Raw genomic sequence first — 16,770 nt, forward strand, 5'->3', positions numbered from 1 at the left:
TTTTCCGGTGCACAAAGTGACCTTAGCACATTTTACCCAAGAGGTCATTGTACAGAACAGCGAGCAGGCGAGGTGCGCCACGTGAAATAGTTCCCCCAACCTGCTGGCAAACAGTCCACGCAGTTTCTCAGTAAATTCCCGGTATGGAAACCCTGACAGGTGTGTTTGCGGCTGTTATAAAAGAAGAAAGTTACATATTAACCACTGCTTCCCTTTAAGATAAGGCCGATCAGAAACATAACAGGCAGCTGCCGGTCCGTCATAAATTCACCACCCGCCGGGGCGTAACCCACACCTGCTACCAACACAAAGACCCCTCTGTTACTTTAACCGTAGGTGAGCCCCTCGGTTTAAGGCGAAGAAAGAGGTCCATACATGGTATCTCCACCATATCCGCTCATCTCAGAGTCATAAATCACAGAACGCCGGCTTCTTATTATTGATTTGCGGGTCTAGATTTCACTTAATTAAGTAACGTGATCTTGAAGGTCCTTCTCAAGGAGGCCAGCTGGAGAAAGAAAGACCCCCCCCCGCGCCCCCCTTATTGGGAGCCATTAGTGGTCTTCTTCGGAGACTCCAGAACCTGTAAATAGCCAAACGGTAAATATAATTTCTCTGAAAAAAGCGTAAAGCTCCCGAAAAATAATATTAAGCAATCATTTCAATAAATTTTTCAGTAAAAGCCAATGAAGGTAAATAAGGTTCCGTTACAGAATATAAGGGGGTCTCGGCACAACGGTCCCCACGACTTCACCCGAAATCCCAAAGATTCATTGACGTCAACAGGGTCTCTGTGATAACGGCCTAATGCGGTGGCCACTTATTGAGTTGTACTCAGGTCGTATTTAGAGACGTGGCCTAAGGGTCCACATATGCCGGTAGGGTTGTCAACTGAGCCGCGGATCCGGGATGTAAAAGGAACCAATGAGGGATAATCTGACTCATCCTGATTGGCTAAGACAATAGAACGGCCTGGTCACTGGTTGCCATGCCGCCAACATTTCAGGTATCCAAATCGGGACAACTGTGTTAGGGGGACAGAGCAGCAGTGGGACCACCTTGGAACGATCAGCAAGGAGGCACCAGCACAGACCCCCATTGGGTCAGTCAGGGGAGATCAGAGGTGGCAAAAAGCGGGACAGCGGGGCAACTACCCAGGATAACAAGATGGTGCCCAACATCGAGGCTATTTGGTGAAAAATAGGGCACTTGGGAGGTATGGAGTAGTAAAGCTATAGGAAGACCTATCGGCCTCTGCGGATCTTACACGGGGTAACGAGTAACAGCCCCCGCCAGCAGCTGAACCTTACAAGAACGGGGGTGAAAAACTCAGAATTCAGCTTCCGAGTCACCACTGAAGCCCGATGGATGGGGAGCCACGGCAACGCCGACGGCCGGGTTATCTCTCGTTAAATCTGGGCAAATGCCATGAAAACCAGCGACGAGCCGCCGTGGCCATGACGGTACGGAACTGGTTAACAGCCCGGCCGTGCCAAACAGGGCAACAACGATTGCAAAAGTAGTTGTTGCGGATTCCCGCCCGAAGCTGTTATCAGCCGGCGGTTAGCTTCTTGCTTTGCTATTTTGGAAAGAGGAAATAAGGCTTGTTTTGTAGAACTGCTTTCTGAAAAAGTCAGCGCGTTTCGCCTCCCGGCAGAGGGGGTCGGACGATTCTAGAAACACGTTAACCACCGGAAACACAACAACTCCGTGGTGGAGGCTCGCAAGTCTCTTCAACAAACATCGGCTCCCGAGAGCAGACCAAAGAGACGTTCACTTTAGTTAATCTTTACATTGTGGCAATTTAAAAAAAAAGGTTTTCAGATGAAAGAAAAGATGGGTGGTTACCAGCAGCCGGGATCCGAGGCGCTGCGCATGTTTATAGTCACCACACTTCAGCCATTGCCACTAACGCTTTTATGTGGGTCTTTTAAACATGGCGGCGCACACAGGAAGCCATGCGGTGGCACATGGCAAGTTGGAGTGACTGAGGGGCACGTTGAGGGGCATGATGGGGTGTTGAGGGGCTGAGGGGCACCTTGAGGGGTACAATGAAGGGTTGAGGGGCATGATGAGGCGTTGAGGGGCACATTGAGGGGCTGAGGGGCATAATGGGGTGTTGAGGGGCATGATGAGGTGTTGAGGGGCATGATGAGAGGTTGAGGGGCACATTGAGGGGCTGAGGGGCATAATGGGGTGTTGAGGGGCATGATGAGAGGTTGAGGGGCACATTCAGGGGTTAAGGGGCAGGTTGATGGAAGCCGACTCCAGATCTCCAACGTCTCCTCTGCTCCGGGACTCTGCACCAGGGCCGGCTAACCCTCCTCTGCGGGAAGTTTTCTGATCTTTGAATTATTATTATATTGATTTATATAGCGCCATCATATTCCGTAGCGCTGTACAGTGGGCAGACAAGTAGCACATAACAAACTGACTTACAGAAACAGGTGAGGCGGGTTTACAATCTAGAGAATATCTTTCATTGAGTAAATCTCATGGTTGCCATATCAGCAATTTCCCCCCTTCCATTCTTTGGACATCCCTCATACTGTATGGGAGAAAGAAATGAGATATAAAAGATGCTGATATGGCAACCCTATATAACACCAGGGCCGGGTTTGTGGTGGTCGGGCCGTCCTGGGTCAGCGTGGCCGGTAGCTGGACATGCGCGCCCGTGAGCTGCGTTTTTCTGCCCGTGCCGCGGCTTTTTGCTTCCTGTTGCATTTTCTTCTTCCTCGTCCTTTCGCTTCCTCTCCTCACTCACTCTACGCTTTCACTAACGTCTTGCTGGTTAACCCTCTCCCTGAACTGTTATGGATTCATTTCCTGCAAAGTTTTACTTTACCGAGAAGGTGGTAGCTACATGGAACAGCCTCCCAGCAGAGGTGGTAGAGGGTAATACAGTGAGGGTATTAAACATGCATGGGATAGGCATACGGCTCCTGAATCTAAGACTGATTAAGGTCGTTGCAGCCTCTCCTGTTTCTGCCCGGGCATCAGGCACCTAATCTGCGAGTTCCCTTTCCCTGGGTGAACGGTTATTTCCTCCCCACATTAATAACGAGAAGTAACGTTTACGGGAAACGAGTTTCTCTTCTTCTTTGCTTGCAGCGCGAACAGAAATATCGCCCCTGTTACCCAACGACAACTCCGAGGAACCACAGAACGAGTGCCGCCTGCACTGCTGGAATTCTGACACCCAATTCTTCCAGTTATTGCCCTGCGAAGGTTGCCATCTGGCAAGTGGAAAGGTGAAAGGTCGTGAGGCTGTAACTGTAACCATTATTTTTGGGTGTATTTTGCGAGACTAGAAGGTGTTAGATTGTAAGCTCTTAGGCCCAGGAGCGTCATCACTTCATCATCTCATTCATTAGAGGCCATCTTTTTTGTGATTTATCGTATTGTGCATCGCTGCCATTTAAACGGTAATAATTGTGGGTGAACGGGGTAAACATGGCGGGTGTGTGGAACGACGGACCATGCACCTGATCTCAAGTCTTACAGCCATCAAATGCAAACTTGCCCCACGCAGCCTGACAGATGCTGTACTGATTCTGCATTCACAGGGCGCCCCCTGCTGCTGGGAGTCGGTGCTGCGATTGAGACATCCATGGAAGCCGATCATAGAGCTTTCCACGCAACGCGCTCGGCTTCCAGAAACTCAAACAAACTCAACACTCTGAGCCAAAGGTCTGGAAAACTAACGGCTTGACACAGAACCTGCAGGCGCATCGGCCCCATCCGGCCCCCATCTAGTCGCCCGTTTCTCCTGCTGTAAAGACTCAAACCTTAATCAGTCGTTGGTCTCGTCTTAGACTCAGGAGCCGTATGTCTATCCCATGCATGTTTAATCCCCTCACTGTATTACCCTCTACCACTTCTGCTGGGAGGCTGTTCCACCCCCAGTTTTAGATTGACCCATAGTTTTAATCGGGACCTCCGGCTGAGGCATATGCTTAACCGACCTCGCTGCAGCATTTATGGATCCCCAACTAGTTTACGCGCACTATGTGCAGCCATCATCACAATGACAGCAGATCTCTTAAATATAATAACGGCTCGCTGGGGACCCAATTATCTCGCCTCGTTAGAGTATAAACACGTCGAGGGAATAACCCCCGTGGGAAGTATACTTAGTAATATTTACATACACTTAAGTCCCTGGATGCAGACGTTCTGCTTGGTTGCAGTCTCTCCAGGATGTGAGGCGTCTCTTTGGACAGATATATTTTTATTTTAACCCTCTGGGGGCCGGAGGACAGGTTACAATACACCGTGGCTCCTGGAGATACTGAAGAAGAGATCCTTCACCTGTCTGAAGGTCACGTCCTGGACCTTGGTTGACCTATACATTATACCCGGTACATACATATAGGCCGGTAAGCAAGTAGTTTATGGGTTTAAAATTTGATTTAAATAAATTTCAAAGAAAAAAGTGAGAAATCTGTTGTCTTCATGCATTGCAGTTTACAAACTTTTTTTTTTTTTGATCTATACACTTGCTTGCACTTCTGTTGGCAGTATCTGATATATTTCCTGTGCCTACGATTACCATTTGCAGAAGGAGTTTTTTCGCCCCCTGAGAGCAGTCGTTGTACTGGTCAACATCAGAAACCAAAGGCAACTCCCATGACCCCCAGCCAGCATTGTTTGACAGCTTGCAGAACTTTGCTATACAAACCAGCCTTTGTATAGAGCTGTTGCGTGTCAACCACAGAATTAGTAAAAATTTGATAAAAAGATGACTATTAAGGTCTCTATCCCTGAAGAAGAGACCCAGATTGTCTCAAAAGCTTGCAATCTATTATACGTCAGTTAGCCGATAAAGGCAGCATCTTTACCAAATGTCTGATAGAGAATAAAATAATCCAAACATTAATAACACGGCTGAAAACATTTAATAAACAGAATAGAAAACGCAACAAATATTCCGTTCCAAACATTCATTAACACTTAATAATTAACTGTTTTCTATAAAAAAAATATCAGGAAATTAATGTTTCAACAGAAAACCACCAATTCCAAAATCTAACAAATGTTTCAGTCTATAGTTTAAGAAAAATATATAACTATTATTTTATTAATTAATTGCATTTATTATTAATTAATCAATTCAGAATTTGGTGGGTTTTTTTAAACATTGGAAACGAACTCCTTGTACACAGAAATGATCAAATTAATTTCAAAATATTTTAATGATGGGGATGAGCGTTTTTTAAAAGAGAAAATTAATTTGTGGGGATAAATTATTTGAAAATATTAAAGATCAGAAGCTATTGGGTGTTTAAGAAATTCTGGGGGAAAATATATATTTTAAAGAAATAATCAGAGTGCCCCCCCACGGGCGGGGGGGGTACAATCAATGTCTGCCTATAGGTTTTACATCTAGAATATCTGGGGAACACATTCCTGGGGGTTAAATCAGGCTGGGTAATGGATGATAGGAGTTGTAGTCCAGGCTGTGGTTGTATGGAGTCCGGTAATCAGCGGGAAGTGCTGCTATCACAGGCAGATGTGGCACCGGCAGGCAGATCTGTTCTGTGGGGTTCATGCTCTTTAATCCAGCACAGGGCTTTCCTTATGGGCGTAGTGTGGAGCACTCCAAAGAGTAGTGAGTGCGAAGATCAGGCATCCATCCGAGCTGGTATGAAGGGATCGTACTGCCGCTCCTCTTCCCAGTAGTGCAGCATTGGGCCCTCCGTGGGGTAACAGCCTGGTGGGTAGAGATGCGGTGGCAGCCCCGGGTATAGAGGGGACCTCGCGGAGAGCAGCATGTGAGGTGGGCTGCTTCTAGGATGGGGGCCCCAGGGGCCACTCAGCAGATGGAAGGATCCCTGCTGTAGGTAGTAACCAGCCGGCTCTTGGTAGCGGAAGGTAGGGGGGCCGGGGTAAGATGCGTAGGGCTCGCTGATGGGGGGTTGACTGGTCCCTCGAGCCCTCCGCCGCCTCCGGTAGTTGCCTTTCTCAAACATATCACGAAAGGTGGGGTCCAGTGCCCACAGGCTACCCTTCCTGTTCCCCGCGGGGGCGTGGTCTCGGGGCAGTTTGATGAAACACTCGTTGAGGCTGAGGTTGTGACGGATGCTGTTCTGCCAGCCCTTGGACTCGGTCCGCCTGTAGTACGGAAATCGCTGCTCAATGGCCCTGTAGATGTCCCTCAGGGTCAGCCGCCTCCCTGGGCTCTCCTCCAGGACCATTGCAATCAGGGCCACGTACGAGTAAGGGGGCTTGTGGTCCGCGGGCTCCTGTGGGTACTCGCTCCGCTCCTGCATGTCCTCAGCACCCGCTCCCCGCTGCAAACTGCAGCCCGACAGCTCCCTGGAGCAGTACATGGATGGACCGGTACCACGTTCCACGCCCGCCGGGAGTAAGAGGTCTTCCAAACCACGCCCAGGGCCATTACGCGCTCTTCCTCTGAACGCTCCTGTTAGTTAGCTAACCACGCCCCATCAAGTTACTTACCAGTGAGGTCACACCCAAGCAGGCTTCTCCCACGCCCATGTGAGCTAGGTGCTGTGTGGCTCCTACACCTGCTCACACCCACCAGGGTCGTAGCTCCGCCCAGTAGCCGGTGTCACCAGAGGGTCAGGATCTCTTACACATTATTCCTGACCCAGCCCTGACCCAGAGCCCCGGGCCTGACCCCGCACAGTGTAACAAAGTAACACATCGGCCCTGCAGCCTGCCTGGAGAAAAAAAGCCGGAGACCCCACCAGAGGCTGCCTCTGACTGCATTCCTGCCCCATCCATATACCCCAAACCAACCCTATGCACGTTTAAATACCCTTTTCACTGTATTAGCCCATACCTCTTCAGCTGGGAGGTTGGTGCATGCACGTACCAGGTGTCTTGGTTTGTAGCAAGAATAAATATAAAGGCAGCTCTACAGGTCTCCCACACAGGGATTTTTTTTTTGTTTTTTTGCTGCTGCTATAACTCAGTAATACTTTAAGCCTGAAAACCCATCATCACCCTGACAACATAAGGCAGAGTCTGACGCTTCCCTGCATTTCTAAGCTGCGTGTCCAGGAGCTTTTGCCTTCGTCTTTGGTGAATTGATTGTTTGGGGTATTTTAGGAAGCCCCCTGATGCACCGGATTGGCCCATTCATTCTATGCTATAGGACCTGAAACCTGCTTAGTTCTTGGGTTATCTTCACGATGGTTTCAGCTCCTGTAAAAGTAAACTATTTCAGTGGACTGAATTTTTACATTTCTGCTGAAAGGCGGTTCCCCTTATCCACTGCCCTCCCAGTGAAGAAACACTTTTGTACAGTACAACCTGCAAAGCGTTTTGTGGCATTAAAGGGAAGTTTGTTGCCCCAAACAGCACCACCAAGGAAAATGGATGTTAGGTACCAGGTAACACACAGCAAATAAAATACTTACCTAAAGAAACGCAACCAGAGCGCTTCCTGCGCACGCATCACACTGCGATCAGCAACACTATGAAACCATGCTTTCCCATCATTGCGAAAAATAAAATGTATTGATCTGACTTAAGATACACTTCCCCATCCTTGGATAAAAGTGAACCATTCAAAAAGGGGGGAAAAAAAACAAAAAAAACTGCTAGAATATTTTTTTTCAGTCTTTTTATTCCCACCCCTCCTTTCGAACCCCCCCCCCCAAGGAACATTCTAGCACCCAAAATGTTTTTTCGTTTTGATGCATACTAGAAACGCGGTCACTGCCTGAGCATCCAGATCCTGTTCACGATGCGTACTTAAAGGGGAAGTCTCATCAAAATCCTCTCCTCGAGGATAACATACAGTGCGATACAGAGAAACCGAGCTTAACGTCGCCCAAAACTTGGTTTCCGTCACATTACTTTCATTAGTCAGCATGTCTGGCCGGGGGATTAAGACCGAGGCACTCTACTATTTACCACAAGCAATATAATAAGGAGTCGGGGTGTTCGTCTAGCACATTGGGCTCAGATAACAGAACACATACAAATGGGTAACACGCAGCTGCCTGAAAACATTCAATTATGTAAAAATAGAACTGTTTAAATAGGAAAACGGAACAATGTATGAACGGATTTTTCTCTGATTCTCGAGTAATAAAGTGTTGGTGGGAATTCCCCTTTACTTAAGCAGCAGGCCTGGAGGGGTCCGAACGTCAGTACGAAGCACGGGGGGATTGTAACACGTAGCACCTCCCCAAGAAGACCCCGTAAAACAGCAATGGGTTAAACCAGGCCAGGCTCCTCGGGGTTAGATTGCAGCAGCACTGAGACGGAGCAGCGCGGGATACCAGCTGGATGGTCAGGCGGCCGCCGTGCTTTCAGGAGCACCATTAAATAAACGACATATCGCTCTCTGTACAGAGTCCATACGGTCAGTGATATAGGAGGTACAGGCAGCAACAGGAGAAGACGACGTTCACCGTGAGGCTTACAACCAGAAAGCCGTGGGTCAGCTTGAGCCCGTTACGACCTGTGGAGCAGAACAGAAAAGGGACGATGAAGTTGGATTCAGACGCATGCGCAGACCCCGGGTATCCTACGACCCCCCCACGTACCCCCCGAGGTAGATCGGGAATCCAAGAAGCCCGTGGTCGTGTCCACTTGACACTCCGAGGAATGGGTAGTGCAGTTCTCCATCTTGTGTATCGGATTGCTGGAGACGCTTGCCGAATCTAACAAGACCTTTGTGTTGGCTGCAAACAAAGAAGAAGGTCTATCTATCTATTCCTGTAATAAAATGCTTTAAAATATATTATGAATGCTAATCCCACTTGCGAGCAGGACCCTCTATCTAATGTATTGGCCGGTCAATTCTAGTCGTATCCCTTGAATATATTTATTGTAAGAAGTGTTATATAAATAAAAGGTTATTATATAATAAATAATCCCTGTACTAACCCATATACACCGATTCATTTTCATTTATACAGCTCGTTATGTGCGGCGCGGTATTGTTGTAATCAAAGCCTACAGGGTTGTGTCTCGAGAGCAGGACACTCACCCTGATTCTTGGCCACGTAGTACGCGACGTCTGCGGGCGACGCTGTGCTGTCCGGGTGAGACGTCTCCTCGAAACTCCTCCTTCTGGCGAGATGCCCGTTGGGCTCTGCGTTTGAAATCCCAAGCCTCTGCGCCTGCAGGTTGAAGCGGGGGGGACTGATCAACGGACGTCTGTGATACAGGGACCCGTTGCTGGACGTGGCGGAGCCGGCGACTGAAGGTGTTGGCGAGGGCAGAGGAGAGCTTCCAGACAACAGCGAATAATAATCTGAAAGTACAAGAACGGTATGTAAATACTTCTTCTGTCAATCATAAAGTCTTTCAGCCCCCAATCGAAGCCACAGACTCCACAAGAATGTACCTACAAACATGTTCTTAGGCGGCCAGAAGTTCCTACCTGATCCGGGAGAATACTTGTACGCAGAGGTGACGGAAGGGGGTCGGCTGCCGCTAAACAGGTACCCAGAGTCTGTAACGCAAACAAATTATTTCCTAAAAGCCTTCCTGTTCAGGGATGAAGCGACTCGCAAGGTTTGACAAAATATCTTTAACCAAAGGCACTGATTTCAAACAAATTTAAAGAACACTCGCGTGCCATGAAAGCAAAATACCCGGGTGATTTGTCGATACTCAAATTTGAATAATTTTATTAGCTGCGGATTAAAAATGAAATTTTCAAAATGATTGTGCCGTAGTTTTTTTTTTTTTTCTTTTTTACAAAATCATTCTGATCAACCACATTATAAATAAGTGTTTGGAATGGTGGTGTTACCTGTCCGTGTAAGCGAGGGTAGGGTCCCCAGAGACAGAGCCTTGTACAGGCGTCTCGGCAGCGATGAGGGGAACGCGTCCGACTGGCGGCACGTCTCTTGGGTTAACAGATGCACAAGTCCTGGGGGAGTAGACAGCTGGGGAGTTGGCACTTCGGGGGCAGCACAGCCGCTGGTCAGGCTCCGGAAGAGGAAGGTCGGGTCTCCAGATGTATACCTGCTGGGGTGGGGAGAGGGGGTTAAATAACATTTTGGGGTAAATAAACTGAAATAAAACACTCAAAGCCTAAGAATTTATGAAGTCATCGCATTACATACAGGAACAAAAAAACAAAGCTGGCTTCTAGATTCTCCTAAGAACATCTAGGGTTCTGTAACTTGATAAAGTTTGCTTAAATACTATTATTTTTTAATTTTAATTTGATTATCTCTAGAATAGTTCCCTTTTAAAACAATGAGGCTGCACGATAACAGTTTGTAAAGAGGGCAAATTTAACGCAAGATCCCAGAGCTTTGAACAAAGGAGTAGTGTTTCCCCGCACTCAGCCCGGCAAGTAGTTGGCCATGGTGGGGCGGCAGAGGATCGGATTCTATTTTAAACGCCTCGTATTTCGTCTGCGGGAGTCTGGCTCCTTTGAGTTTGTTTTTACCGAGAGGCGGACAGGAAAACAAAGGAAAACGGGAAGCCTAATCCACGGACACTTGTCCCCACAGTTGGTGCAAATGCGATTATCTGGCAGACAAAGTATCAACATCCCGATCGTTAGCAGCTGTTTTGTAGGAATGAAACATATTCGGGAAATTAATTAAAGCAGCTGTCCCTTCCGCTACACGTCCTGGAATGAGCCCTAAAGGGTCAAAAGCCCTGGAGATATGCATTGTGGGTACTGAAGCAAAAGCATATTGTAAGTCATAGGGAGAGTGACGTTAAAATTGTAGCCTTATCTGGAGAACTGGTTTATAAAGAGGGATCTTTAATGTCCCCATGAAGGAATTCGCTGCAATAGGAGCATTTTGGGATTTTTATGGTTTAAAGACTCCCAGCTGATCAATTAGCCAGTCCCCCCCCCAACACTGCTAGTTTCCCCCGTGGTTAAGGGGTTCATGCGCTAAAGAGCGGGGGATTTAACTCTCACTTCAATATGTATTACTAAGGGCCAACACTGGCAAGTCTCTCGAGCAAGAGGGGCTCAGTCGGTCTTGTATAATGTATAGGTCAATGGGTGATGAGAATTTGAAGAAATCTCAGTGACTTTATTATCCATTATACAGGGCCAGCCAAGCTCTTAGTTTAGCAGAAGTTCCTTGTGATTGGACCAATAAATGTATTGTAAAGGAGCTGAAACAACCTTTTCCTTAATAAATAAATCAAAATGTGGCATAGTCACCAAAGAATAGTATCTCACTATATTAACTATACATCACGCAGGGCCACCCAGGACAAGGTAGCTCCTCCATAATTAATCCAGTCAATGAACGGTTTCCTGTCACCACTAGGCCTTTTTACTGGTGTGTGTATATAAAATGATACATTTTGCCCCCTCTTGCCATTTGAAACGCAAGCTGTTTATTGTAGAAATGAAGCAATAACCACATAAAAGGGGCCATCACAAGCTGGTTCAGATTCCACCCTCCGTGTACACTGTATGAAAACACACATCTTTGACTCGAGTTGGTTTGGTGTAACGGGCTCTACGGCCATTTATTTAAAACAAAAATTGACTGCTATGATTTGCAAATACAGAGTGCTCAAATTATAAAACCATAAAAGAGTCACAGGAAGACCGGTGGAGAGGCACAGCGAAACGGAACAGCCGAGGCTAGCTGGGAAAACGGATCACGAACAAAAAACAGCCGTGCCAATTTGAGATGAAATTAGGAAAAATCATTAAAATTTAAAAAAAAGTTACAAAGCAGACAAAACAGCAGTCATCCGTGTAATCGCACCGGGACACGGGCAGCTCACGTGCTGGTAAATACCGTACAGGGCGCCCCTCTGACACTCTAGGCATTTAGGGAACCCACGGATGTGCTGTACAATCCAGTTTGTGTTTTAATGCCCTTACGTAGTCGGTAATATGGACCAAGGATTCAAAAAGGTCCATCTCACGCTTGCCCCTCTATTAAATAAGATACAAAGAGTATAATAAATAACACCGCCAAACAAATTAAATAAAAGGCATGGGATTACAAAGCTCCCCTAATATTCTACATAGTGAATTAATACATAATTGTATCAAGTTGTGCTCTTATTACAAGATATTTAAAAGAAATTAAAAACAGTAAAAACACAAAAACTGTAGTGTTGCCTTCCACAAATGTAAATGAGGAAGCAGTACTTTATTGATCACCATCATTGATCGCCTACCTTCAAATTCACTAAAAAGATTAAAAAAAACACCCACAACATGTACTGTTTTATCCTTCCAGAACAATTATACCCAATTAAAAGCCATCACCGGATGGATCCTCAAGTGGAGAAGGAAAAAAAAATAAAAAAAATAATTGTACTGTTAGTTAGAAGAATTAGATTGAGATTCTCTCTCTCTAAGTGGCATGATTTTTAAAGCATATTGCCATTTGGTGTAAACGAAGCCCAAACTGCATGATTTCAAGATGTGACAAGCACACAAAGAACACACATTGTAAGGATTACGCTTTGCGGATGAATTACTGGAAACCTTAACTTTAGTTCGGAAGATCTGTTCTGCTTGATTCTAAGCGGTTTCCCGAAATCTTTATGATGATTTGCATACACACAATAAAAGAGTAAATCTTCACAAAATGATCCTGCCACAAGGAACACTAACTTAAATTGCAGTTATTCCAGTGGGAACCATCACACGGTTCACACACGGCTCATAAACCATTCAACGCGGAGAAGCCACGACTTTATGCAGCTTTTCTTTAGACACACTTGGGAGTCAGCCTCTACTTACCTGTTTGACAAAGATTCAAGATAACCTGCTCCCTCCTCCCCAAAAAGCTCCTGTCCCTGTCACATCACATACACTTGTGTGATTGCCAAGATCTCTCATGCGCAGTTGTTGCTTTCTATAGTGAGTCCCTCCCCTGCAGAGAGGAGGAGGCAGCGCACTACAACATTTTAACAAGGTTAGACCCCCTTATCTAAAAAATGCATATTGACGTAGTAAGCACTTTAATATACTTAAATCATTGGTGAAACTCTTTAGGACATTAAAAGTAGGGTTCTCAAAACCTTTCCTTTATATGTAATTCCATCTTTGCTTTCCTGTGAAGGTTCAGTTCCCTCTACAGGATCGGACTGCACTGTATAGACAGACGGCTCAGCGGAGGCCGGCTGAACAGTTAACAGAATGGAGAAGGCAAGCAGGGAGAAGCAAAGCAGGAATTTATCTCTTAAGGGAACAATTCTGGAAACGTTAAAAGGTAAATAAGTCCTACTTAAATATTTTTTTGCAAGATGAAAAAAAAAATAAAAAATGGTTCATTGGCACTTTCACATTATTAGAATTTCTAATCAAAGCTTACATAATACTCCCTGAATGCAACGGCTCCCCTTGTTTTTTAACACATGCTCTGAATGCATGCACCCCTAGTAAGTGAACACTCCATTATTAAATAGGCGAGGCCAACTAGACACACTGGCAGCGAGCAGAAGGGTGCTGGGACTTCATTTTTTTCCCACCCACAATAAAATATACTTTTCACATTACCATTTCCCAACATATAAAAAGCCAGTCTACTCTCAGCCATGAAGAGAAATGTGGATGCAAGTTAATACTAGCCTTTGCAAAGCAAAGGAACGAACACGAAACATGAACAGAGCGCTGAGAGAAAACCATGAAGGACGGAGAGGTAGAGATGCAGACTGAACAGCTGAGAATCGGGAAGTGCGTTTTCCGGTCCCAGGGTTCACTGCTCTGGTTCTGACCTTCTTGGCCGGTGTCTCCGTTGACCTGTGGCTTTGTGTGTGGCGACGGCTGCTGTGAAGCCAACGAGACAGCACAGAGAGGTGGTACCAAGTTTGGCAGTGTCCAGCCAGCTTGGTGACTCTGCCAGCAGATATTCCTCGGAGAGGTAGAGACCAGCAACTAGCATCCAAAGAAAGGAAGCAAACACGTCAACCCTCCGCAGCCTGCAAAATAAAAAATGTTTACAATTCATACGGAACCCAATAGCAAACAGACGCTATGTTACAAATCATTCCTAGAAAGCAATCGTACATACTGACCTCACACGTCCGCCCAAGAGTATGGCAAAGATGCACATCAGGAACCCTATAAACACTACTTCTGTCTGGTGGGCAAGGCCAAAGCGCCAGGCAATATTCAGGGTCTCCAGTGTTGGCTCAGGTACCATGAACAGGATTTCTTCCCAGAAGGAGCTGTTCTTGGCACGATCAGGTGAAGAGCTGGCCGTCTGAGTCTGCTCTCCGAGAGACACATCTTTGAAGTCTAATAATGCCCAGGACAACAGGAATGCACAGCTTAGGAAGGCAAGGAAACGAAAGGCGATGACATGCATGGGGGCTCTGCTGGATGTAAAGCAGCTCTGGCAGAAAAGAAGAAAAGAAAAAAAAATTACTATTTTATTTTAAAGCTAAACGATTCAACACTTTAAACTGTGAAAAGTTGATGGTACCATTACTGCATCTAGAAAGAAAAAAAAAATATTTTAATTAGAGCCATGAGAATACTGGTGGCCCTATAATATATGCTACCCCTCTCACTTCGACCTACCCCCAGGGGGCACAAGATCCAAAGTTTACCCACCTGCACCAAGGTTTTATCCATCTCCCTGCGTTTTAGTTGGTGGTTCAGCATCAACGCCCTCAGCTGACGATTCTGGTGTTTCACATAATAGTCTACGGCGGCCTGGCACGGACGACACAGCTTGTACATCTGCTCTAGGTGGTGCTTGAAGACCTCAATCTCTTCATCGTACTGATCCTAGGCAGAACAAAATGATTTAAAGCCTGGTTAACCTCACTCATCCACACAGGGAAATCGCCTAGGGGCAGGAAAAGCACCACAGATCACAAATCGGTCCATAAGCAGAGGTTTACAACGAATCTGAATTTCTAATCCCGATTAAGGCCCAAAACAAACAACAAAAAACGGCCCGTTTACGTGAGCCCAATCACAAATATCAATCTCTGAACGGTTCTTCAGAGTTGATACATGCCTTTGGGGCATAAAAATGACAACCGCCTGTTGCCTGCAGCTGTTATTTCGAAAGGGTTCATTGTGAGCGCAGCAAGCAGCTGCCCCTACATTGTCATCTCTCTGTTAATCACGTGATGCACTAATAGTTATTTAATAGACCAACAAAGTCAATAATGTAGACAGAACTTGTTGACGTACTGAAGTTAACCTAAAGAAGTGCAGCAAAAGTAGTCAATAAACGACCAACTACGCTAATCAGCAGTGTTGTTTTGAAGCGTGTCAGCCTCGCTAATGGCTTATTTGACGGAAAAAAAAAACCATGCTTTTTTAATTTTGCTTACATTTTATTATTTTAAATGCATATGCTTTGATTTTGGTGCATTTTGATGATGGCAACAAACTGGTCTTGTGTAGCAAGTCAAGAAACGAGATGGCAAGAAACACCAAGTATGTTTTTGGCATCACAACCACTGGAAGAGGAAGGTTAGTGTCAGTAAGGAGCCTAAAAGCCTAGCAGAGGACAGTACCTACCTCTTCCCGGGGCGAGAAGGACGCCAGCAGCTTTATCTTGGTACTTTGATTGTTGTTGCATTTCTTGCACAGCAGCATTTGGGAGTTGACCCATTGCTGGGGTTTGGCATCAGACTCGCTGTTTCCTCCATACAGCACGTGATTCAGATGTTCGCTGTGTTGGGCAGGAATGGGCTTGTTGTAGTCTCCATTCTGTAGAGCATTAAATAAATAAAAAAAAAAGTTAGGGCAAGCACGAAACGGGAAAGGCTTCAAAAGCACATTGGATAACTTCACAGCTCTGACACCTTCAATTATCTACAGTGCAGATTCTAGAACATGTACAGGTTAGTCAAACGACATGAGTTTCAAGTCAAGAGCTGCCTATATGCTCAACATACGCAGAGCATTACGAGTGAAGAAAACTGGAGCTGGCGTGGTGGCCATGATGGTGGCAGAGATTGCCTGGACTTGAAATACGTAGCTATACAAAATAGGAACCAAAAGACAAGAGGTCGGGTGGAAACCTTTGTTCCTGCAGAACTTACATTTGGACATTTACAGACATTCTGACTACTACTAAATCATACGGTCAGCCCCCCCCAGATCTGAAAGCGATAAATGTGTCAATGTATGTTGTGAATGACCTGCAGAAAACATGCATCCAGCTAATGACGAGGCTGACAGTGCTCTGATCTGGAAGGTATCCTCCTCATACCCCCTAATAATATACCTCTCTCGACTTACCTCCTGGAAGCCATTATATTGTTCACAGTTGGGGCAGTCCCAGCAGTTCCGATTACCATACGGCACCACCGTGTTCTGGTTACAGAACCAGCAATTCACAGGCACATGTGTAGGACGTCTCCTGTTAATCACAAAATAGGAAAGCAATATTTAATAAAAAATAAAACCGGCAGAACACACACACACACACATATTTAGGAGTCCATAAATCATACATTTTCAAGTCAGGCAGCAATTAAAAACACACAATATGGCAGCTCCCACAACGCAAAACAGGTCATTTTTGTATTGCATAAAAAAATAAAATAGAAAATCTAAATAAAGCGTAAGAATGAAGATCGGGTGATCCCTCCACCACCTTGGAACCATCATTGTTATTTCCAGATACTGACACGCTTGGAACATTGTACCCATTATGTCACGTGTCTCTGTTCCTCTGTCTGTATCCTATAAGCTGTATCAGCCGGTTCCTGAGACATTCACATAACTACAGTAATCTGCTCCAGAAACAAAGCGACGTACAAGGCGGCTGGGATATCGATGCTCAACACCCGAATACTAAACAAATGAAGCTGTTAGAAGATGCGTTTTCACACATGGCAAACCTACCCCACCAACTCCAT

General features: G+C 45.9%; 1 protein-coding gene across 1 annotated transcript; it reads right to left on the minus strand.

The window, feature by feature from the left end:
• Positions 1-13,637: 13,637 nt before the first annotated feature.
• On the minus strand, positions 13,638-16,770 carry LOC149286860 (transmembrane protein 201-like). The gene is made up of 6 exons (XM_089493675.1): positions 16,757-16,770; positions 16,148-16,268; positions 15,422-15,613; positions 14,498-14,674; positions 13,957-14,276; positions 13,638-13,860 (listed from the first exon to the last, which is right to left on the minus strand). The coding sequence occupies exons 1-6, from the start codon at positions 16,768-16,770 to the stop codon at positions 13,638-13,640; spliced, it is 1,047 nt and encodes a 348-aa protein (XP_089349801.1).

This window comes from Sceloporus occidentalis, unplaced genomic scaffold, assembly GCF_023333645.1.
Source record: "Sceloporus occidentalis isolate IW3139 unplaced genomic scaffold, rSceOcc1.0.p SCAF_66, whole genome shotgun sequence".
Taxonomy (NCBI): domain Eukaryota; kingdom Metazoa; phylum Chordata; class Lepidosauria; order Squamata; family Phrynosomatidae; genus Sceloporus; species Sceloporus occidentalis.

Coding starts and splice junctions, on each gene's coding strand:
- LOC149286860 (XM_089493675.1), bottom strand. Junction 14,277..14,497: donor TGGATAAAACCTTGGTGCAG/GTGGGTAAACTT, acceptor CTTTTCTGCCAG/AGCTGCTTTACATCCAGCAG. Junction 13,861..13,956: donor CTCTTGGGCGGACGTGTGAG/GTCAGTATGTAC, acceptor TTTATTTTGCAG/GCTGCGGAGGGTTGACGTGT.